This window comes from Centruroides vittatus, unplaced genomic scaffold (genome assembly GCF_030686945.1).
Source record: "Centruroides vittatus isolate TY-2023 unplaced genomic scaffold, ASM3068694v2 contig_863, whole genome shotgun sequence".
Taxonomy (NCBI): domain Eukaryota; kingdom Metazoa; phylum Arthropoda; class Arachnida; order Scorpiones; family Buthidae; genus Centruroides; species Centruroides vittatus.
Window position 1 is genome coordinate 249,975 of NW_027122563.1, and position 26,422 is coordinate 276,396.

General features: G+C 26.9%; 3 protein-coding genes across 16 annotated transcripts in view; 2 read left to right on the forward strand and 1 right to left on the reverse strand.

Annotated features, from left to right (window-relative positions):
- The window catches only part of LOC136982787 (multiple PDZ domain protein-like), a 242,190-nt gene extending 237,771 nt beyond the window's left edge, over positions 1 to 4,419 (forward strand). For 2 of the 3 annotated variants that reach the window (XM_067279293.1, XM_067279294.1), the window contains one exon: positions 1 to 4,419. In XM_067279293.1, the coding sequence (XP_067135394.1) occupies positions 1 to 271 (271 nt within the window). In that variant the 3' untranslated portion in view covers positions 272 to 4,419. The other variant, XM_067279295.1, reaches the window with a different exon arrangement.
- On the reverse strand, positions 4,309 to 24,478 carry LOC136982790 (protein FAM151B-like). 11 transcript variants are annotated; one of them, XM_067279305.1, is made up of 5 exons: positions 24,391 to 24,478; positions 20,609 to 20,742; positions 14,198 to 14,415; positions 13,950 to 14,119; positions 4,309 to 6,212 (listed from the first exon to the last, which is right to left on the reverse strand). In XM_067279305.1, the coding sequence occupies exons 2-5, from the start codon at positions 20,715 to 20,717 to the stop codon at positions 5,930 to 5,932; spliced, it is 780 nt and encodes a 259-aa protein (XP_067135406.1). In that variant the 5' UTR covers positions 20,718 to 20,742; positions 24,391 to 24,478; the 3' UTR covers positions 4,309 to 5,929. The 11 variants fall into 11 exon arrangements, with proteins under 11 accessions (XP_067135406.1, XP_067135407.1, XP_067135403.1 ...); XM_067279306.1 differs by lacking the exon at positions 24,391 to 24,478 and adding an exon at positions 23,636 to 23,855 and having other exon boundaries at positions 20,596 to 20,742; XM_067279302.1 differs by lacking the exon at positions 24,391 to 24,478 and adding an exon at positions 23,636 to 23,854.
- cdm (importin-13-like protein cdm) overlaps positions 24,168 to 26,422 on the forward strand; it is a 63,253-nt gene continuing 60,998 nt past the window's right edge. For both annotated transcript variants that reach the window (XM_067279296.1, XM_067279297.1), the window contains exon 1: positions 24,168 to 24,330. In XM_067279296.1, the coding sequence (XP_067135397.1) occupies positions 24,301 to 24,330 (30 nt within the window). In that variant the 5' untranslated portion in view covers positions 24,168 to 24,300. The remainder of the gene's footprint in view (positions 24,331 to 26,422) is intronic.

Genomic DNA, 26,422 nt, shown 5'->3' on the forward strand with positions numbered 1-26,422 from the left:
GCCCGTTCAGTGCAAAAATATTACGTTGCAACGTGGACCGGAAGGTCTGGGATTCAGCATCGTCGGCGGTTTTAACAGTCCTCACGGTAATCTTCCAATATACATAAAAAACGTTTTTGAGAAAGGTGCTGCTGCAGAAGAAGGTAGTTTACAACAGGGTGATCAAATTGTGGCCGTCAACCATCAGAGTTTGCAAGGAATGACACACGAAGAAGCGGTAGATATTTTGAAAAATGCCAAAGGAACAGTCGTATTAACTGTGTTAAAGTAGAAAAAAAAAATGCCTTTTAAAACGAGTGATGAGTATCGATCCATTCATTATCAAATTACATTCCAGTTTAAGATTAATAAATCTCTAAATATCATAATGATATATAAAACTAATAATGAAAGCTGCACCATAGTGCCAACTGTATGATAAAACAACGGACCAATAATTGTGGCAGATGAATTCATTATTTTCAAAAAAAAATTATTTAATATTTCTAAAAAAATAGCACAAATTCATAATATATCATCAGATTTGTAGGTAAGCCAATTTATAAGATTGGGGCCAAACAGAGAAAAACTCCTCCGATGCATAGCAGCTTTATAATAAAGATTTTGAGTGCAGCAATAATTAGTTAAAGAATGGTGATTAAAGGTCCCTGCATTTCCAGTTTTATGTTGTTTAATTGTTATATTTATATTTAAATTTTAACAATTAACATTTTGAAACGACACAAGTATAGAAGTACAGTGCTTTAGATATTTTATGTATTCATTACATAAAGAGATAAATGGAATTTTTACTTCTTCCATTCTTTATGTAAAAAATATAGAAAGCATATATAATCTAGAATGCAGATTAAGTTTGATAAGAGCTTAAAATAGTCGTGCTTCCATAGTCCTGAAGGCATATGTTGCATAATATAAATATTTTTAATGAGGATGCAAGTTAATAATTTAATGTTTTCATTTAAACAGGTTATAAAAGTATACTCAGATTTTCATAGAGTTTAGGGAATATTTAATTTATCAAAAAATTACTCTAAAGTATGATTTTCTAATATCATTAATTTATTAAGTATAAACTAAATTATAGAATTAAAATAGAATATAAACTGTTTCTAAAAATATACGCATATAGATATATACAGTAAGTGCCATTAAATAGAATAAAAATTACAAAATATTTTCACATCACAAAATAAGATTTAATATCTCTTCTTTAGATCATTAATAAGACGTTATTAAAAATAGAAAATATTTTATTAAGTTTTAATTTTGATCGAAATGCAAAACAGTCAAAATTAAAGAACGAGAAAGCATATTTATTAAAGAAAACGACGATTACATAATATCCGATGTCACATTTGCATTTAATATTTGGCAAAATTTTTCTATTAGGAAATATGGAATTTTTGTATGGAAACAAAATAATTTATATAATCGTTCAAATTATTTATCGAAATTCGATCATCCCTATTACGAATTAAAACATTTAATAATCGTCGTGCACGATCAAATTATGTAAAAGTTATACTCGGTAATTAATTTTTTGGATGTGCGTTCTGCCACATCGACCATATAATCAAGCCAAAGCGACGTTAGTTCTTAATTATTATTACATATATTTTTTAACAATTTTTAGCATATTTGTTAGAATACTTTCAAGCTGTTAAAAACTCATACTTTATGCTGTTGAAAACTTGTTCGTTGTTACAGACAGACTTATATTTTAATCTCGAGATTAAGACGGATAGTTTCAAGGAGGTAACGCAAATACAGTATTAATGGTGCACAAAGATATTTTCATTTTATTGAAAATTAATATTTCTGACAAGAATTTAAACACGACATAAGAAATTCTTTTAAATTGAATGTAATAAAGCAAATATTATGAATCAAAATTTTATAGTTTTATAGGATATAAATTAATTTGGTGTTTTCTATTTTTATTTTTTAATAATATAAATCATCTGAAATAATACAATTTAAACATTTGTAAATTTTATTTAAATCAATTAAAGATAAAGCTAAGGCTGTACCAATAATTATTCCTTCCGATACATTTATTTGTCAATTTGCTGAATTATAATTGTGAGTTACTAAGTGAATTGGAATATTTTAGATCAGATATTTATAATAGTTTATTATTTTATTTAGAAAATGATTATTTTACTTATAATAGCAACTATTTTTATTTTCACAATTGCTATAAAATATTAATCAAAAATCAGTAAACTCCCACTAACTCGGACAGATTTTTTTTAGACAGTAATTTAAAATTTCTTGACGATAAAAAAATTATAATTAATGAGTGTTCTCGATACCCAGAAGTCTTTGCGATACCGTGCATTATATTACTACAGTTTCTAAAGAGTGTACATTGCCATGTACAGTACTGTACTGTCGTGAAATTTTTTGAGCTCATTTCCTGTAATAATAAATTCAGCAGAATAATCTCAACTTGATAAAACATCTATATAGAGCCGATTGTAATAAATTACTTTACCGTATATCCACATTATTATTTTCCACGCCGTAAGAGAAAATACTCGGCCAACTTGGACTTTTATAAACACCGACAGCTTTCACCCCATTAGTCCGTTAGCAGGGATTTACTGTATAATAATATTCGTTACATAATTTATCACATTTCAAAAATGTATTCACATATTCATAGTAAATAATTTGTTTTTTTTCTAATAGATTCAAATTTCTAAATTGAACAGAAACTAAATCTGCAGTTTATGCCGCACTTTTTTTTTTATATCTGTGCTACAATTATTCTCTGGAAAACTTCACAATATTGGAAAGAATTTAGATTAAGACTTTTAATTTGAAAAGAATACAAACAATTCAGAATTAAAAATTTACTTCACATAATTTTATTATTTCTCACATTGTTACTTTAATGTTTATTGTTAATAAAATTATCAGAGTCGCCAAAACCACAACTGATCGCTAGTATAAAAATTTGATATTTAAGATAACTGTATTGGAAATTTACATTTTACAAGGTAATTATTATAAATATCAGATCTTTGTATTAGTACAGCCGTAGCTAAAATTTTTGGAAGTTGACAAAAAAATAAATCTCTATAATGATGTTTTAAATATGATATTCAGCAATTAATATCAGAAATAAAAAATGAGTTCTTCACTCAAAAAGATGTTACGTTAATGAAAAAACGCAGGCACCTATATTGATATTTTACAAATTACAAAGTATTAAGATATCAATTAAAATATAAGAATAAGAAACAAACAAAAAATTAGTAATATCTGTACGTAAACAGAATAAATCTCAATGTCACAAATCATCGTAAAACTGCATTTTAAACAATATACTTTGTATTTTGTAAAGTATACAATGGTAATATTTTTATTGTGAATAGTTTCAAATTTACAAATGTTTATTCTTTTTTGACAGTTTTAAATTTTGGCATAATTTACTGTATATGTTATTTTGATATAATTGTTAATGATAAAACATCTGAAATATATAGTAATTTGTTTGTGATTATGAACAGAAACTGTTACTGTAACAAGATGTTACTTATAAATTTTGCATTATGTTGTATAATTTTTAGAAATTATTTTTTTTACTGTTTTCCATTGTTAAAAGACCCAGTGTCGAATTCGATTCATTCCATTGTTACGTGAGCTCGAAATAAACGTAAAATTTATTTTAAGAGAAGACATTTAAGAAACGTCGATAAACTTTATTCTTGTACTCTTAGTTTTAAAATTAAAAATATTAATTTATGTATGTATATGATGATGATTTGCACAAAAAAATTGTGTTCATTACGAACATATCTTCCAAGTGTACAATTATTGCCCTTATAGTCATCCTACCGAATATATTTTTTCGACGCGAAGAATTTATCCGATATCGTTATCGATTCGAGGTTTCGGATCGATTGGTATTTTCACTTTTCACTATACAGTGCTAGATAATAATTGCTTAATATAATAAGAGAAAATTTATAAGCACTTGTGATATTAAAATGGAATGCAGGGATTGTTATCATTTATTTACATATTTTTGTGTTATTAACAATAGCTCTTAACACTATGCAATAATATTGCCCTAGGCATGTAAATAATGTTTAGTCAGTCTATAGTTTCATTTTTAATCTCTGTTGCCAGATAAATTCTGACCTTCTGCATATTCATTGTAAACAAACATTCTATTCACGACTCATTTCGAATCTGTACTAACGACGTACCAAATTGCCATAGACAGTTCATTTTTTGTTTATCAGTTTCAATTCTATACAAATGGATAATAATAAAAAAGAAAGTGTAATTTTGAAATTTGTTCTCATTTGTATTGTTATAATCAACACAATTATTATATAATATGTTGTTGTGTCACATATATATTCCATTACTTTGTTCAAATAAAAGAATATATTTATGATCATTCATGATGGAATTTTATTGATTAATAAAACATACAAGAAGCTTTTAAAGTGAAAATAACAATCTATAAAGACATTTGATTATATTCGAATACAGTGAAATCTTGCTTCTCTGCCGAACGCACCTCCGCTTCGAGTTTCTTAGCGTCTCGATACGTTTACAAATTCTAATTACAAAAACAACATCGCCGTAACAATAGAATTCGATATAACAAACTTAATAAATGTGTGTATATATAATATGTGTATATATATAATTTTTTTTTAATATCACTTTTCCTTTTTACTTCAAAATCAATTATTACAAAAATTCAAATTTTAATTTTATAGTTTTGATCATCACAGTAGCTTCACACAATGTATTTACTTATAGTAAACAATTCTTGACGTTAAATATTCCGTTACAAACTTTCGACGACGACAATTTTCGAAACGACTCGAATCACAAATTTAAATTTCTAACCGAGACCAATTTTATACAATTAGAATAAACTATAAATAAATTGAATTTAAATATATAAAAACTTAATAATTTCTTCGTCTTTATAAAGATAAATCTATCTCAAATTGATAACTCATTTCTTAAGCTCTATAACGTCTTTCGTAAATATTCCTCTATATATATCACAATCCGTAGTTATTAACATTCTCAACAAGAGTTGTCCGTTTAGTCGGGCAACTTATCACTTGATTTGACCAAATCACAATATACAGTATATATATATATATAATATACATATATATACCCTTTCTTTACAATTGTTATTTAACTAGATATTCTTAAAAATATTATATTCTTAATGTTTCTAATTTTTTAATGGATAAATTTATTGGTGCAAAACAGTGAGATATGTACCAATGCATTTGTGTATGTATTGTGTTCTTTGTGTGTGTATGTGTATCTCTCTGGTTTATTTAACCTATATACTTATAATTATGTACAATAAGTGCAAACATCTGTATTTATCAATGATGTAATGAATTTTAAATTTGATGCAAATATCACCAGTCTCTTCCGAGACACTGCTACATAAAATGTCTATTACAATCATTTTTTACATATGAATTACTTTTGACTTATAGGAACCTTATGTAAATAAAAAAAACTTGACATATTTACTGAAAATTGTACTATGGTTACATGCAATATACAACAAATAAACTTGGCAATGTGCACATTTACATAGTATAAAGAACTTTGAAGACAAAAGGATGCTATTAATTTTTAAACAGATTATTTTCAGACGATTTAAAAACCCGATTTTCTTTTTTTTTCTTTTTTTTTTGTAGCCAGAATGGAGAAAATTCTAACTAAGACAGTTTTTCAAAATCCCGCTCGATTACAGTTTCGAAATCAAGTTTGACCAAATATGCAAAATACAGAAAGACGATGTGCACATTAATGCTAGAATTGACCTCTCGTTACGGCGGCAAGAGAACGCCACCGCCAACAGAGGATCGAGAATGAATTTTTGCAGTGGCAATGATCTCTGCAAAATTATAACTTGCCATTTTTAAGTGACGGAAAAAAAACATTCTAGTTGCTCCTCTGGAAGATCGTAGAATACTTGGTGATAACCAAATGCTTTCCGTATCGACAGCAATTCGTCGATGATGACGGGATGACCCTTTGCCGACCACACCACTAGGGAACTGTTAGGAACGTGATACAAGAGTCTCTGTATTTCGGGTATGGAATATTTCAATATGGAAATGCATACGGGAAACATCACTGGTTGCATTAGGCTGTATTCTTTAATTAAACCCAACATGAGATCAGTAGACTCTCTTGTGTAGCTAAAATAAATTAATAAATAAAACATCATTTATAATCATATATACTTATTAATTTAATTATACATTAGAATTCAAATGATCATTTTCAGTATCACATATTAACGTTCGTTGTCAGTCTATAAGCCGTTGAAATGGAAACAAATTAGGAATGCAATTAAGAGAATACAGTGAAACCTCCATTAACGGACACTCCCGGAGTAGCGGACACCTGTACTTAACAGACATTTTTAAAATTCTCCAACCCTTCAAATAAGACATCTGTTATATTTATCTGTTAATAACGAACACAGTTGTCCATAACCGACCTTACAAAAATGCAATGTCCCTCCTTCAATATTCCAAACAAATTAATTACGTACAAAATATTTTTAAACAAAAACAAAGAATTGGCTCAAATACGCTTTCAGACAATAAATTTCGACTGTAGGCATCGAATAAAGACTGGGTGGGTTAAAATAGGAATAGGGGAGGAGGGCAGGTTATAAATCAAACAATATTCTTTATCTGTTAGAGACATTTAATCTGGTTCAGTTGTCAGTCACCATTTATTGTTATACATTTAATGTTATTAAACTTCTTATTGTTGAGATTAAGCTTATGATGGCAAAAAAACTAACTACAAACTTTTTTGAAGTTATTCATTCATTCAACCAGAACCATAGTATAGTAGTAATGAAAAAGAAACTTAAGATCATAAGTGATGTCATAAATGCAAGAAAATCAAATATCTTTCCACACTTTTAATGTGGTGGCCAAATCGCCTTCATAATAAGATCTTTGAACTTTCATCAAACAAACGCTGTTGTCGTAACTGTTTTAACAATTTTGTGGTGTCTAAAGTATAATTTTAAATAAATCGCTTACTGAAAAAAAGCAAAAATATAGTTATCAAGTAGATGTAACTTTTTGAACAAAGCAGAATTAGAAAAGCTATGAGGCCTAATCAAAGACTAAATACATTATGTATTACTTTTATGTATAAATTACAGTAAAACTTTGCTTTGTGGCCATCCCTGAAATTCCCCTGTAAAACTGCACGAGTTTTAATATAAATTAAATTCTGTCTTAAGTGGCCAAGATAGGAGTGACCAAAAGTGGCATTTATCCCCATTCACATAGCTAACAGAACAAGAAAATCCTGCATTACTAAACTCAATGTATTGTTTAAAGTACTTTAAATGAATTAAGCTTTGTTACTGTTTGGAACAGTTTGCCAGGATCCCACAAACAAGTTTGACAGATAACATTCAAATAAATTTAATTTGTCGGGTTAAGTGGAAGATTTATTTTATCTCTAGAGTTTAGTAAGAAGGAAAGACAATTATATATTTGTCTAATAATTTTACACAAAATCTGATTGTATTTTGTAATAATATAACTATGTAAACCAGCAATGATTGGTGTATTTCACTAATATGTCATTTGCAGCATTTAGAAGAAAAATATCAAGTCTGATGTGAAAGTTTGTTTAATTATTGACACCTTTTTTTGGACACTTTTACATATTTAGTGACTTTCATTTAATATTTTTTTCTAAATTCTCCTGTTAAAAATACAGTATTTAAATAAAACCTTTAATATCCATAAACAGAATTAACATGTTTATGAAATGGTAGTAAACAATTGAATTTAATACTGTATTGTACAATATCTGGATGAACTTTAATGCAAACGGCGTACATTTGTTGTACACGTATCCTGGATTTCAATATTCTATTATTCAGTGCAGTATTCTAATTATAGTTCGTATGCCAGTTTTTCTTACCCCACTTATATGACAAGAAATTATACATCCCAAAGGTGATCATTTTACTGTATCAAGTTGCTTTGTAATGAACATGCTGTGATTAGATTTTTTCCTGACCAGAAGTCATTTTTCTTTGTATTGTATTAATACAATACAAAAAAGAATGTATCAGATAAAAAGCATTTGTCACTTCTGAACTTTCAATCCATTCATAAAAGTATGGTTAACAAAAGCTTCTCAGGCCATCCAACAAATTCAATAGAAATCTATCTCAGATAATCAGAGTTCTACTCTATTAGTAAATTAAACATCTGCATCACATTCTTAAACACCAAAAACACAAAAAATTTGACTGATTATCAGACGACAAACTTTTCTTAATTACCATTTGTTTAGACAACATTAAGAAGCTTATGAACAAATATGGAAAATTTGTAGCAAAATAAGATCATATCAAAAACAAATCAAACAAATGTATAAAAATTTTGTATTTAACAAAAGCAAATTATTATGAAGACATTTGTTAGAAAACAATTTTTAAAAACTAAGAATTAAACTAAATATGGAATAGCAGATATAATTAAAGCAATTTAACACTATCCCAAATTAGATAATACAATGTCAAATAAATGCTCTCAAGTGTTGTATTAAATTCAACACTCGTTTTTTGCAGTCATATACATAGAAAACAATTTATAAGGTGACCAACTTTTTTCCAATGAAAAGAAGGACACACACAAATTGAAGGAAAATCATCGTAAATAAAGGAAACATTTTATTCATTACAACAATAATACACTGTAATAATCTCCACTGCATGTGTATGTGTCTTGTTGTGTTTCGGTAAGAACTAAACAAAGCCACTTGCGCACGGCGCACTCTCTCGAGGTCTCTCGTGCGGAGTGCATGTGTCTCGTAATCGTGTCTCGCTGCACTGTACTAAGCCTTGATGAATGGTCATATAAAAAACAAACACATCACATCACACGCAACAGATCAGCATCGATCGAATACGAAGATTTACGATTAGTCTTCAAATATCGAAAAGGAGGACACTTTTCGAGGGAGGACAGAACTTACAAAAGGAGGACGGTTGATCACCTTACAATTTAGTACTTTGTAATAAGTAATTCTATTGTATTGGATAATCACTCTGGGAATTTGCTAAACTGATAACATTAAGGTAAGTAAATAAGACTAAAACCAAGATTTACACTAATTACATTCACTCTGAAATTTTAATTGTTTAACTTGTCTTTTTAAACTGTATAACATTGAGATTTATTAATTAATATTAATCCAATATTATTTGCTTACCATCTGTAAAAATGGTTAGTATAAATCAATGCTAGCAAATAGCAAAACAAAGTTTAAAGCACTGCTTATGACTAAATTTCTAAAGAAAATAATATAACAATATCATCCAGAAATTTATATTGTTTGTGATGTCTATGCACAAACTATAGATATTATAAATATCTTTGATATTTCTTCATAATAATAATTTCAATAATAATGCTCCAAGATTAAAAAGATCAGATGAACTAATTATTGATACACTATAATGAAATTATTTGTATTAAGAAAAATCTTAATATCTTCAAAGCAATAAAGAATACAGATATTCAATAAAAAGAAGTAAAATGTGTAAAATCTTTACCAAGAATAGAAGAGATAGCAAGAACAATGAATATGTGAGTTATATAAACAAATCTCATTTCCATAAAGTTAAAGAACATATGGAAAACATCAGAGCTGACAGAAATGATAGTTATTACATAAGCTCTTGGCATAAATGCAAAAATGAAATAAAACAACACCCAAATCTTTGAATTGCTGATACCATACAACAACCATTTTAATGACAACTTGACATTTCAGATCCCTTTTGAAAACAAACAAGATTATCAGAGACTCGTGCTATTACAAAGTTGAGAAAGATAGTCTATTTCTAAGAAAAGTCTATGATGATTTTTTTATTAAATTTGAACTCCACATATTAAACATTTTTTTTAATTTTTGAAAAGCTGTAACTTTTTATTTATTTTTTCTTCTTTAAATTACATTTATTACATTTAATTTATTTTTGTAACTTGCAGCAACAATTATTTTTCGTTATAATGATTAAATAAAAGTTGCATAGTCACAATCTTCTTGATGATGAGTTGCTTTAATCAAAAAGACATTTAATTAAAGAATATGTCCCAAAAACTACCTACTAAATTTAAAGCCTTATTACAATTGGATGATGAGGTGCACAAACCTTACTTGAATGTCATTCATAACAGTATTTGATGCCATTTATATTGCTTTATAGTCATCACGTTTTAAAATAAATTGAGACTGAAGTTGAGGGCAAGCAAGTTTGATGTAATTCTATGAAGAACATTTTTCAAAATAGCAAAAAAATAGTACACTCAACAGATGATTTAATCTGATCTAATCTCTGCACGAGGTTGTACTCTATCCTCAAGATATTGCGTGAAAGTAAATCAAGGATTTAGATCTAGAATTCAGTCAACTCTCTTCTGTCGTGATTTACTTGATGCAAAGATCATTGTAGTGCAAATATTCAAATAAGTATTTGAAGCGCTTCAATGCTGATTTTAATTGATATTTGAGTAATATTTGTACACTTTAACACTTTATTCAAATGAATGACAAAGTAAACTTACAGATAGATTTAAAGCCACTTTGTATTATTAACATATTTAGAACTACATAATTATACGTTCTTGTAAATAGTTATGTTAATAAAACTACATAATTATACATTCTTTTGCTATAGGCAGATATTATTCTATCTTAAAAGTTATTATTGTCGTCATTTTTTCCCAAGGAACGATTATATAACAAAACAAAACAAAACAAAAATCTACTTTATTGGCATTCACTCTAATAGTTTTTCTCAAGTATTTTCAGGCAAACAAACCAATCATCAGGTGGCATGCAAGTGAATCAGCTTGTTAACTAAATCACCTAAGTTTATGTAACATCTGACTTGTACAATCTAAGACCATTGGCACTAACTCCTACTAAGAAAATTGACACCTTCCATTCACCCATGTGATGATATTTTTTACTCTCCATGCAAAAAAAACTACATTTTCACACCAGCAAAAACGATAACTGTAAAATAACAAGATCACTGAACATAAATCACTCATTTCATCAGTCATGTATCCAGGAACAAATCACTGGAGGGCTAGATTAATAAACGAAGGCAAACTGCAAAAATTGTTTAGACCTATAAATAGGCCTTGCATTAGTAGGACTATGTAAACACCTTCAACTTTATCATTTTAATTTTCTCACTTTTTCAGCTTGCTGTGTGTGATTATTATTAATTTAATCTGTTAAAAGTAGGTATACATTATCTGACAAGGGTTGGACACACAACAAAAAATTAAGATGTAAACACAAAACAAATAGAACAAGATTGTGATGAATGACTAGTATTGTTTTTCTTTTACTCTTTTTCAGCCTCAACACTATTAGCTACAGTCCATATGTAAAATACACAATACTAGCCTAAGTTTATGTGATGAATGTATATATTATATATACTGCATGTAGGCACTCACTGCTGCACTAAGCTGGAGGCTATATTTTTTAGAAGATATAGCCACCTTAGCTTCTAACTCCCATACTATGGCAATGAATTTCACCCTCCTATAAATATCCTGCTTGGTTTCTGCACACCCCCAAAGCAATAAAATCTACACATTATTAACAATCTGTCTGCATCCTTTATTACTTAAGGACTTCTTGACTTAACATGATAATGATTTTCTTATCCTGATGTTTCTTCTAAACTCCCCTATTCCTAGTTTGTTGCAACCTTTTCATAGATCCCACATAGATTTTATTTGTCCCACTATTTTGTTATTTAATAACATATACTCCCACTTTGCTACTCTCTTTCCTTTGTCATTCCTGACCAAATCAAATAAGATAGAAAAAACTTATATTCAAAAGAAGTGTCACTTTCTGTAGTCTTTTGTAGAAAGTTTATTTCCAACTCTGTATATAATGCATGCAGACTATTTTTCTGTCTCTTTTTATGTATCTTATCCTCATTTCTTTTCCTATCAACTTTCCTCACAAGTTAAATAAATATTCTCCTCCAATAAAACAGAATTTTTGTTGTTATTTTTTTTTAAATCTTGTAGTTGTTTCTTATTATTTAAAGAATGATTATGTTTACTGTTTAGAGTGTATATAATTTTAAATTATTTTGCATGAATAAATTCGATAAGGTATATGAATTACTTCAAGAGCATTTTCATTCATGAGAGGTGAATTTTGATGATACATTTATGTTTTGATCAATGAAATTACCATCTAAGTCTATTTCTTCTGATATCACAATAGTTTATAGTTTATCTAAAACTAAATAATATACTGCAATTATATAGGCTGATAAACCAATAATACCTCTTGAAATCTGTCAGTTCATTTCATGTCAGAAAAACAAATATTTCCTTATGAAAAAAAATTATTTTGTATTAAGAAAATGTGTGCAGTATTCAAGCTTCCTTATATAATAACCCAAATAAATCATTTATACATAAAAAAAATGTTTTAATAGAAAAAATATTTTTCAATTAAAAACAATGCAATGAATTTACAATAATAATACTAATTAAAATGTAAAGATGCAGTTGAAAAACTTTAACAACAGTACAGTGCACTCTTCCTATTCCAAATCCACACTAATATATACATTTAACATAAGTATATTATGCAGTAAAAAAAATTACATTGAAATATATGCAATATGTATTTATTTATACTTCTTTTTGATTTTCTTTTCTTTATACATGTAGTCTTGCTAATCCAAACTTTTCACTACTCCAAATAATTCCATATACTGTAATAATAAGTTCAGATTAGTAAGAGTGAATGTTACTCAAGTATCAATTCCGGACAGAGGCACTGAGGTGCATACCTTCTCTGTCATTTTTCAGTGAATATTCACCACTCATTTAATAAATAAAAATACTTATATAACTTAAAGACTTTGAAAAAAATGTATTATGATTAATAATTGGTCTCTGTAGTGATATGAATATTTTTAAAATGTAAGAGAGTAATATTTGAATTTTTTTATATGATATCCCTTCTATCATTTTTTCTGAATCTGTTACTGATGGTACAAACTAGTGAAAAATAATGATATATTTAAAGAACAATAGGAAAATTAGATGATAATTATTAATTACAAGATTATATCAACAACAGGGTGTGATGAATTATTGCAATGTAATTGTATTTATTTTATGGAAGTAATGTATTGAGTAGACATATATAATGGATTCTAATTTTTTATGCAATATAATTACAGCTGTTTTCCATATTTTTCTATAATCTTTAAATACATTTTAAAGATTTACATAAAAATGATTATGGAATGAATTTACAGATGGTAACTTCAATTAAAAATTTTTAATACATACTAATTTAACATATTTTTTTCTTATTGATTTCTCATTTATTTCATAACCATTTGTAAATAATCTTTATGAAAAAATAAATAAAATTTTTTTTCAGGATTCAAACTGATTCCTTACCACAATAGTTATTGTATTGGAGAAAGGCTACAAATACCACATAACATTATTACAAATATGTGTTTGTCAAAGAATAAAATGTTTAGCAGGTTACTTACTGTGTCATGGGATGTTTTCAATATAATTATTCTATATTTTTTTAATTTGATTTTTCATAATTTTTAATAATGATAAACATTTGAATGTTTTATTTCATTTTCAATTAACTTAGTTCTGACAAAAACAATAATCAAATGGTAGATTGATTAGCAAACTACATCAACAAAATTTATTAATTTTATATGGAACAACTGAAATTAATTTGTTATACTATAAATGAAATTTAATAATTATTAAACTGTCAATCTGAGGAACAAATTATCAATTACATATCTTTAATATAAAATTTTATTCAAATGTGTAAATTTTTATACTTACACAGGTTTGAAATAGCTTCCACTAATAAAATCAGTTGCCCAGCCAATAGAAATTATAGATCTTGGAAACCTGGTCCTACATAAAGTTAGAAATGTCCAAGAGTCGACTGGAGCAGAAGGCTGATTTGGACCTGGTACTATGTCAGCATTCAGAATAATGGGTCCTCTAAACTATAATATAAAATTTATTAATTTTAAAATACACTTTATTACTAACCTTCATTTTAACTAATTAAAAAAAACCCTAACATGATCAACCATTCTGGCTAAGACACGACAAGCTGGTTCCACTACTTCTGTAGATCGAAAATTCAATTTAATGCCCTTGTTATTAAAATGAAGTACTTCATGAAGCCATTCTTCCAAAGTAAGATCACTTGTGATGGCTGGTGGTAATGCCATTATTGGAACAGGGTAACGACTGTTACACGACATACTGACATCAGCTTCAAGTATCATTGCTGAACCTTAAAGAGACAATAAATATTGTTTATATATTTGTAAATCAAAATTGAATGGTATTGTTTTATACAATACATAGATAACAATTTTATCCAACCTTTAAAATGAAATTTAAAATTTGCAATTAATGTTTCTGATTCATCATCTAAGCAATTAATTTTATAGATAGCATAAATGTCGTACTCTTTTTTCACGTCAATTGCTTGAGCCATTTAATATAGTCTTGTATAAAAAATCCAGTTAGTTTTTATTTATTTTAATGATATTAAAAACATTGTATGTACCCTCACACATTTATATATATTACATCAATCATATATATATAACATTAATCATAAAAATTTATCTAGAAATACCTGAAGGACAATTTAGTAAGGTTCATGTAACTAACAGCAATACTGGATGTTATTGGAATTTAAAGTTTATATAAGGATATAGTTTTGTAAGTAAATTTTTATGATTCATAAATACTTATATTTGTAAAATATTTAATGGAACATTTTATGCAATATAAAAAAGAAGTAACAGAATGTTAATAGATTGGATAAAGAATTTTAAATTATTTTTGGTTTTATTGAGGGGAATTTTAATTTTGTATTGTCAATGTTAAAAAAACCAGATCTGTCTTTAGTTTAAGAAAAATACACTTAGACATTATTTGGTGATTTAACTTTAACTAAAGAGGGACTAAATGGGGCCTGAAATGCATTTTGGACTTATATTAATGGTGATTATTATGTTTGTAATTATGTTAATGTAATTTTAAAAAATGTGTATCAGCATTTTCCAAACTCTGGTAAAGTGGAGTCTTAAGCAAGGAAAATTTTTTTTGCAGAGTCCTCAGAACTCATCATCATCTTTTGCTATAAATTTGTACAATTGACAGAGAAAGAATGAGGCCACCAGACTCTAATGATTTATTTTTTATTATTGTCATATTCAATTGAATAATTAAAGTATATATAATTGTTTATAACTGTTTATTAATAAAAGATTATATATATTTTATTTTTGTCAATCAATGAAATGTCAGTTACACAAATGATGTGTGATAAGAACAAATGGCAACTACCACATTGAGGTGTACATTTCCAACTCAAATAAATAACAGCTCACTTAAAAATTGTTACAAAATAAACAAATAATGCATTTGATTCATTAACTTTAAAAATGTTTTAAAAGATTCACAGAGCCTTATAACTTGAGTTGTGGAGCCTAGGGCACATACATATCTGTATGTAAGTTATACAATGGTACCTCGGTATACGTCTGCTTTAGAATACGTCCTGTTTGGACGAAACAAATTTTGCTCGGTATACAACTTCTGTTCGGTATACGACTTAATTCAATTATACGCATCATCTATGAACAAGTAGCACTATCAGTGTACTAGACCAGACTAGACATTCGTGGTGCCAAGGTCTATAACTTTGTTAAATTTCTTCTGATTTTAATTTGTAAGTAAAACTTTATTATTTTTATTAATCATGAATTGCAAATAGGCAAATGAAAAGCAACAGAAAACTAAAAAAATGACTAGAATCACAATGGAACTGAAAAAAGAGATTGTTGAGAAATATGAAGGTGGCATGCGTGTTTGAGATTTAGCTGTTGCATACCGTATTCTGAGAATGACAATATCAACAATCATGAAAAATAAAGACATTATTAAATCTGCTAACGTTGCGAAAGGGGTTAAATCAATTTCTAAACAGAGATCGGAGACATTAGATCATGTTGAGAAATTGCTTTTGCTTTCGATAACTGAAAAACAATGTGCTGGCGACAGCGTATCAGAAGCAATTATTTGCGATTATTACTATAATAACTTTAAAAATCTATAATAAAATTTATTATTTTATTAATGTGCTCAAACAGTATTTCAAGTATTTTACAACCCCATTAATATACCATATTAAGAGGAGTTTTTTTTACATGAGAACGGATTAATCATTTTTACATTACTTCTTATGGGAAAGGTTGGTTTGGTATACGTCCTATTCGGTATAAGTCCAAACATCAGGAACGGATTAAGGTCGTATACCGAGGTTCCACTGTACTGTATTTCTTCAATTCTAAGATGCTCCATGAGTTTGAAATTTAAGATTTTTTTATGGGATGGAAAAATTTTTAAATAATCAGTTTTTATTGTTTTAAGTATCAGCATTTGCATTGTTTTTCTAAGTTGTTATGAAATAACTAATGTTTGGCAGTTTATTTTCATGCTGTTCTAAATATATAAAGATTTTTCATTTTAATGCTGAATCATGTCATCTAAAAGCATTCTAAACATCAAAAAAATAATTTAATTAAATGCTCATTACCAAAAAGCTGATTTGAATTGATATAATTGTTAAGTATTATAGCAAAAAACATCTATTAAATGAAACAACAGTCATTGCAAGTACACAATGACTGCTGATTATTGTTTAGGACAGTGAATGTAAGATACCATCAATTCTAAGATCATTTCTTTGTCAGTCTTTCAGTTACCTTGATAAAGTTATAATTCATTTCATCAAGTTATCTTGATCTATTCTTGATGATTCAATTCTCTTGGTTACTATAATTCTCAATTCTTATAGTGTCAAACTTTTTGCTTTTCTCATCTTTATCAATTTATGATTGACAAATAAAGTATTAATAAGTTTTAATACTTTATTTTCTAAACGATTATGGGGTGAACTAAATTAAAAGTGTATTACTCTTTCTAATATGTTCCTGTCAATTGTCTTGATAACTGTGGTAATACTGTATTTCAATTCATCACTATCCAATAGTAGAGGTGACATATTTTTCCTTTTACATAATCCCACAGAAAGAAGTCACATGGAATGAGATCAGGAGAGTGAGAAGGCCATTTCATCCACTCTTCAGTTCAACTCCAACTCTTCCAATCCAATGCATTGTTAATATGGCATTCAGAAATTTTCAAATATTCAGTGAAAATAAGGAAGCACTCTGATCTTGTTGAATCTGTTGACACATTCTGTAAGCTGCAGTATTAATCAATTTTGCACTATATCCAGGTAATTAATTCCATTGACAGTGTTCTTTGAAAAGAAAACTACATTTGTCTGTGACATTGCACAGATCTCCAAAAATTTAACTTTCCACTGACTTTCTGCTGATATATGTGTATGCTTTGCAGATTTTATATATTTTATCCCTGAAAGGGTATCAATTATTATGGACATAGTGTATATGTATATCTAAGTTATATAGTATAACTCAACCAATAAATGACTACAAAGACCATTCATTGGAATTTGAAGTTAACATATCAAGAGTAATTTTTAGACATTTTGTACCAGTAAATGACTGTACTGTACATGGCTTCTTACCAGTGGTTGATCTAATAGTGGTCATTTACTAAGTTTTTCTGCATTCAAAACATCATGTTTAATTTTCAGACACATATATTTTTAGAGTGCATCATCTTTCCAGAAAACAATGTACTTTAATAATACATGAAAGTTATATCTCATTAATTAAAGAAAAATAACAGCCATTTATCTTAAATGGCCATTCACTGGTCTAGTAACTCTTTATATTTACAAGAGCTCTCCTACTTTCAATTTGACCATATATCTAAAATTCAAATTTCATGCACATTCTGAAGTTCTCTTGCCACTCATGGGGTGGCATTAAAGTCAGTCTTTGGCCAATAATAATAAATTGTTAATAAATAATTAATTTAGAGGATTTATTTCTATTGCATATTGTCATTTTTCATTTTAATGAAAATTCTGAGGTTTCATTGCCACTGGTGAGATGGCATTGAAATTAATAACATTAGAATAACAGCATTTTTTGCTGTGGTTTGCAATTTTTCTAAATTTTTACGATTAATGCTTCAAAAATGCATCCAAAATGTAATAGTAAATCTAGCAATGGAAATAAATGCAAGAAGTATTGCTCTATTATCATGAAAAAACTTAACTTGACATTATAAAACAAAGTGTGTTAGGTGAAAAACACTGCATTTGAAACAGTGCTGCAAAGTCGGTAAAAAAACACTCAACTCCAACTCCTGATAATTTTAGTAGGCAAACTCTGACTCCGGCAAAATTAAATACCAAGTCATTTTATGGGGGGAGAGGTGCTCATAGGGCACCCTACTCTGAACTCTGAATGGAGTCCCAGGCATTTACCCAAATACCTTTATAGTTAGTATTTTTAATATTTAACTTACATTAATATTTATTTGTATAAAAAACTTAATTTTTAACAAATATTTAATAAGAGGAGAAAGGGGCAATAAAATTCTGCAGCTACATCTTTTACAATTTTACCTTTCCAGAAAAGTTAGTCCAACTAAAAAGTGTGCAATCTAGCTACTTCAGCCCCTTGTTCAGAAAAGAAAAATATATACTCTGATCAATTAATTAGTCTGGCTCATTCAGAAAAACAGAGTAGTTATTTAGAGCGGGGATAATAAAGGAATGAATCAAAAATATTCAAATTCAATTGGGTCAAAATAATTTAACAACTAAACACAAATACTACAGAGAAAACTACTGATACATGTTTAATAAATTAAATTGTTGCATTTTCTATTTAAAATAAATGAATTGTAACAAAATACAAGAAGATTTTAAAAAATTAATAAATATAAAATAAATTTTCTTTCATTTAAATAAAAAAAAAACTAAATTAAATTTAAAATGCCAGTCAGAGTCAACATTTTTCCCAACTCCAACTCCTCTGACCAGAAATTCCTCCCAACTCCGACTCCACAGCCCTAATTTGAAACACTTGCTAGTATGCAGTGACAAGCATAATATATTCTATTAAGTACATTGAAGGATCAAACACTAACAATACATGCTTACTTTGTGTAGAAATGTACTTTCTAGGTTACTTTTCAACTTACAAACATTTTAACTTATGACAAAACCTTGGAAACCTAATCTATTCGTGAGTAGGGAGCTACTGTATTTCTGAATTTGTCTGTAATCCACTATAGAAATTATATGGGAACTGTCCACAGTGCCAAAAAGGGATCAAATAGATACTATCAGATATCTTGTGGAAAACTGCATGATTTAAAATTATAAAATGGCACTTCTGCTTAGTTATTAATTAAAATGTACTACTATACAATCACTGAGATGGTACTGTTTCTGTTTCAATGTATGTACAGTACACTATGCCATTCATAGCTTTACAGACATTGGGGGCTGAGAATCTACCAATTTCTTCAGCAAAATAGGAATCAAAATTGTAATTTGACATTTCTTAGATCATTATCCTAAAACCATCTTATATCATATTAAAAGTTTCATTATTTTTTCTAGCTGTTTCTGTCAAATTACTCATTACCATAATAAACTAGTTTTATTGTGGTTTAGTTTCATTTCATATTTTATGTAACATTTTAATTAATTGATTTTGATTGTAATTTATATTAAAACAAATAGTTATTTTAATATGTTCCTTGTTGTAATCAAGGGATGCTAAAGTTCAACTGAAGTACTATTCATTCTAATTTTATTTTAAAAATTTCTTACGATGAAATTCAAGTCAAGAGCAGAAATTTCTATCTTTTCGAATGTAACTCCCCTTCGACAATTCTTGCCCTGGATGAAAATTAGTGCACTCATGTAAATTAATATTTACATTAGCATTAACAAAAGACCAGATCTATTTTCTAAATAAGGGGCATTTGATATTCAATTGCCCGTCCCAGACAAAGTTGATAAAATGAACTATATTCATGAATAAACTTATTGCTTGTAGGTTGATATATTATTAGCACAATGTGCATGTTCAGCAAGACAGCTACATCATATAAAGTAAGGTCAGAAGTGATTGAAGCTTCATATGTGTGAAATGGTTGTCATAATGTGACTTTGTTTATTAAGACAAATACTATTAAAAGTAACAATTTTTTAAATGTATGAATGAAGAATTTGCATGTGACAATATTAATGAATAAGAAACCATGTTAAAAGTTTACATGCCGGGTTTAAAAAACCCATAATACGTAAACCCAGGCAATGCCAGGTCTGTCTGCTACTATGTGTTAGAAAGAAAACAAAAAAGATTTTAATGAGAATATTATTATTCATTTAATATTGATGTGTAATTTATAAATGTAAAACAGTCAAAATGTTTGTATTATTGCAAATTTATGAACAGTGTAACAGTTTACAGTTTTAAATTCCTTCTTTTCTACTTACATTTCAATCTTACCTTTGAGTGCTGAAGAGAGACGTACTTTACTGTTAACTCCATGGGCCCAACTAATCCTTAATCCATCTCCCTTTGCCTCGGGAAAATAATCTAATAAATTTGGAGGCATGCTTTTGTCGCAATTCAAGAACTCTCTGAAATGTCAATATACCATTTAATTATTTTTTTTTATAAATAAAAAAATTTTAATTTTATTTTTGATGAAAAAACTGTTTCAACAATAGAAACATTTTGTTCATAAAATATATGAAAATCTTATAAAGAATAAAATAAAATTAAGGAGCAGATGTATAAAATAATCTGCTCTTCTTCCTCTAATGATAGCAGATGTTATTCCAATTTTAAAAATCTAGAGTAATTTAACATTAAATAAATAAATAAAAAAATTTAATTTTTTTAAATTAAATAAATAATTTTTATACATTTAATTAAAATAATAATTCAATATCTATATACAAATCTATTGCATTTTCATTTCCATCACTTTTGAAGTCTCAAACAATCTCATCTATCAAAAATGATAATGGGTAAGTACAGGAAAAGAACATCTGTCATATTAATATCTGTTACAGACCATTCTATGCTGCAATTCACTCTTATTGTGGTTTATAACCATAATATTCCATTATCAATCTTTTATAAAATGAAATATTAGGCTCACATAATTAGATTTTGAATTTCAAAAATGGTTTGTAAAAATGCAGTATTCAAAACATGCAAATTATGTTTCTTAAATGTTGAAGAAAGTAAGAAATGCTAGTTATTTTATAATTATGTATTATATAATTTATATACTACAGTAAAAAATGCATTTAAATTAATTATAGATTTCTTTTATAGTTATTTTTACATAAAATGAAATATATTTAAGTATATATGGTGTACAAGAAAGTATTAAATTTTAAATAAAATTTTAAATGATAATTGTAATAAAATTGTTGTATTTATTTGTTTAAAAATTCAAGATATTTCATTTTATTTGAAGAGTAAAATATATTTCATCTATAAAATATTAAAGAGTAGTTAAATTTAAATGAATGAAAAAAATATATTCTAAATATATAACTATTATAATAATTAATCTTTATTTTTATTCTGATCAAATTCAAAAATATATTTATGTCGTAAAAAGATGAAGCAACATTGAAAATAAATTGATTTTTTTTTTCATATCACCATTATCAATTTAGAAATTTAAAGATTATTTTTATATGTTGTTTAATATTATTTACACAACATGTAAAAATAACATGTGTATTTATTTATTTTTTGTAATAATTTCTGTTATTCATATAATATTCAGGAAACTGTAGGTTATTTTCATTGCAAAATATAAGCATGATCCTTTGATTAACTTATAATTTAGTTTCTTCATCCAAGAAACAGTTTTAGTAAGATCCATTAACTACTTTAGCAACTGCCTTATAAATTATTCAACATTAAGTAATCATATAAATTATTCAATATCTGTAATAGGAATACAGAGTAGAAATATTTATTTTTTTTACAAAATTTATCTTTACATATTTAATCGCACTGAATAATAAAAATTATGCTATCAAACATGACGTAATTATAATAAAATTAAAATTTTTAATGTGTTAAATAGTTCTATGTATATATATATATATAAATTACAATTATTATATATGTATACAATATTATTTATTGTTTTGCATGCATTTATCTGTCTTGTTATTGGTATTGTAGTGGAGGGGCAGGTATTGACTTTGAGACATTGCCAGATTTGATGTATAAAAATAAAAATAAATATGAAGTTATAAAGAATATTTAAATTTTAACTATATTATAAATACAGATTTTTAAAATTCTGGATATAAATACATTATCTTATTAAGAACTTCTTGTAGTAAATTTGCATTTATCAGTTATAATGTAGTTAGAGCTATAAAGGAAAATCAATAATGGAAATTTTCATACTTTTTATCACCTTAAATTATATTAAGTAAAAAATAAAAACTTTTTTAATATTTGTATAATTTCCTCCATTACATACAATTCTAACTTTTCCTAAATACATCAAAGTTAAGCTGGAAAGTTTCATTAAAATATTGTTAAAAATATAATTCTATCATTATTATACAAATAAAGAATAGAAAACTATATATATATATATACACACCTACAATTAATAAGAAACTTTAAATAAACAATAAACAAAATTATTTATTAAAATTCCATCGATAAAAATCCAAATAAAAAAATAAAATAAAATAATTGCTAAATTGTTTAATATTAGAAAAAAAAAGTTTCATAACTTTCTCATCCTTTCCTCATAAAATGAGTTTACTAAACTTTTTCAGCCAACGAACTGGGGAAAACTCAAGTGTAACGTCACAATCAACAGAAAATGAAAACGTAACAAAAAATAAATAAAATAAAATAAAAATTACAATATAAAGCAGCTTTTAAGTATGTCATACACAAGCTTGACAGGTTTGTCCTCCATCTGTAACACTACAACTAATACAATAGAAGCATCTGCTTTACCTAACGGATCTGCAACCGATTACCATTATTACGTAGCAGTCGAACAGAAACAATAAAAAACATATTTATAGATAAATGTACAATTGCCACTAAACGAAACAAGGCATCCGAGCAGATAAATACGAATCATTTGAATATATAAAACTTTTATTTTTTTGGCCAAACGGTTCGATACAAGATAGCAGAAGAGCGTTTATCCGGAGAGCGGGGGGAGGAAAACACAGAGTGCATTGACACCGCGCCGCGGCATCGAACTTGTCCGCTATATTCGACTTTATTTTCGTTCGATGTACTTACACATGAATGAAACTATCCCATAAACACTATAAACAATACGAATTAAGCAAAAACGAAGCGATTTAATTAACATTATAAGCTTTACCGTTTGTATAAAATTTAAAAAATAATAATAATAATAATAACTGCGATTCTAAACGTATCCAGCGTAATGGTCGGTGTATTAAATAATTAAGAATATATACGTAAATTGTTAATGACGGTCGGTCCGAAACTTACCTTCGATTGTTGGAATTATCCAGTTTCTACGCCGGCTATATACAAAATATTGAAAGTTTTAATTCACAATGCAGACAAATGACGAGTTTCCTCGCATATATACATCCCACTCTTCGGCATCGACCTCAACAGAGTGCATTAACCAGAGTAAGTACGAACAACTACTGATCAGTCAGTAATCGCGAGGTCATTGACACTACCGCGGTCATGGGTCTGGATGCAACCGACTCTAACACACTAACATCCAGCTAAAACGAATTATATTAAATTATCTTTAGTAAAACGGCGATTTTTAATATAAATAAAGTTTAATTTTTAATCTCGAATTTTTATAAATGCGTAAAATCTTATACTTCCGCCTTTTTTTCTTTTAGTTTTTTACTGCCCTCTTTTTTTTAATGCGGTGAGCGTTTCTAATTCTGTACGCTAGAGGGCGGTAGCTTGTCGTATATTATTATTTCGGTGTTGTCGTGAGAAGGAAGGTAGCGAAGAATTTTGGACAATCGAGTAAAAATTTCGAAAAGAGAAAAATAATAATAATTTATTATTATTATTTTAATTTTTTAAATATTTTTTTAAATATAAAAATTAAATTGCAAGTTATAAATTTCATCTGCGTAATCGTGAAGGAACATGGGTATTTGTTAGATCGTCTGGTTTATATAATGGATTTCAGTTTGGAGACTGTTGAAAGGGCAAGTTTTCTCATTTTAAAAATTGGTTTTAATGTATTAAATAAAACAATTTCTTTTTACCTTTTAAATACCTTAAACTCGTTCAAGATTAACAAATTCAAATATTCTGTAAAAATTTAAATGAAAATGACAAAAAACATATCAGTTTCAAGAGAAGGAGCATGAAACTGCCCCTTCTCTTGAATTAGGGTATTGAATGTTTAAATAGAAGAAAAATTATATGAATGTACACACTAATAAATACATACCTGTATATATGAATGGCTTATCCATATATAATCCATTCATTCTTTTACTGTGTCATATGTAAAAAGACAGTAACCCATTTTAAAATACAAAATTGTATTGTATTTTCAATTTACATGATACAAAAATAAAAACAAAGCAGTTTTGTATTGTTAATGTTTAAAACAATTTCACTAGAAGCTCGGACAACAAACATTATAAATTGTGTCTTTCTCTGTTTCTCGTTCAAATGATGACGAGAGTTAGATAATAGCGAGGTTGCGGCCGAAGTTTTCGTCTCTAAAACATCGACGTCGACTGCTCTTTAGAGATGAAAACTTTGGCCGCAATCTCGCTAATGTTAATTAACATTCTTTCGTTCGTATTAGTTCTATAATTTTTTCGGTACCATTCTGCTAAAGGCAATTAATATTATTGCTGTTTAGTTAATTTATGATGATAAATTGTATGTAGATAATAACATAAATATTATATAGTGTTGTTTGCATTTAAGAATTGATTAATATTCTTCAAAAATACATCTTTTTATAATTATTAAATTACTATTACTATAATATTTATAAATTTTATACCATATTTTTATTAAATAAAGTAGTTGTATAATTTTTAAAATATAGATTTATAATTTATAATTAAATATATTTTATTTAGATGACTTTTTAAAAAAACTGCATGATTATAGAAAAAGGCATGTGTAGAAAGGGATATTTATATCTTATATAATTGTCATTTATATAAGATGCATTTTAAAATAGGACAAAGTTTAATTAATTAAAATGATTATTGAGTTATACTTAAAATGTGCTTGATTTTTGCTTAAGAATGGCTTTGTCTTGAATATATAATTTTAATTTTGTAAATAAATTTCTTATATAAATATAGAAATTTTCGAAAAAACAACTTTAAACAAGACACTTCTAATAATACAAATGTAATACAATGTTTCTTTTTACTTGTAATTTAAAAACTTTTTAAATTTGACATAAACAAGGATACTCTAAGAATATTTCAGGAAAATAGGAAACCTATAAAAAACATTTTCATTTTATCTGATTGAATAAAAATTTATTTTTGCTGAATAAGACAAAATTGCTACACCTAGCAGTAGGAGAAGATATATATAGTATTTTACATAACCTATTCTTGTTTACCAGAGAAAATAATTAATTTTAGTACAAGAAGTGTTTTGATATTTTATTTATATATTCATTTCAGTCTATGTACATTTTTGAAAAAAAAAAAAATCTTGAAAATTAAACAATTTAAAAAATAATAATAAAACTTTTATTAACTGTATATTAATAAAATTATAAACTGTTCTTTTTCTTACATTTATTTATTTATTCTGTATTTTTTTTATTAATTATTATAAGCAGTTTACATGAATGTTTTTTCTATTTATCTATACGGAATCTGAAAATATTTTTGATTTGTGGATTTGTATTTAAAATTTTCTGTTTTTTCTGTAATATCTAGTATCTTAAAAATCAGACCAATTTGTTTAAATAAATTTTTATAATGATATTATACTTTTATTCAATATTATTATTATTATTACTATTATTTCTTTGAGCTTTTAATAAGAAAGGTCAGTACAAAATATTCTAAATTTGTTATAAAATTTAACTTTATTTAATATTAAATTCTATGTTGATTTTTATTAGAAAGCAGATTTAACACAATGCAAAATTTATCAAATGTTATACTAAATAACACATCTTTAATAAAATATAGTTCATACATACTATACTGCATATTAAAATTATTATTAATTAGATTCTTTTACTTATTAAGTGCAAGTGTAATGTAAAGTATAATTAAATCGATAAATGTTCTGTTTTTGTAT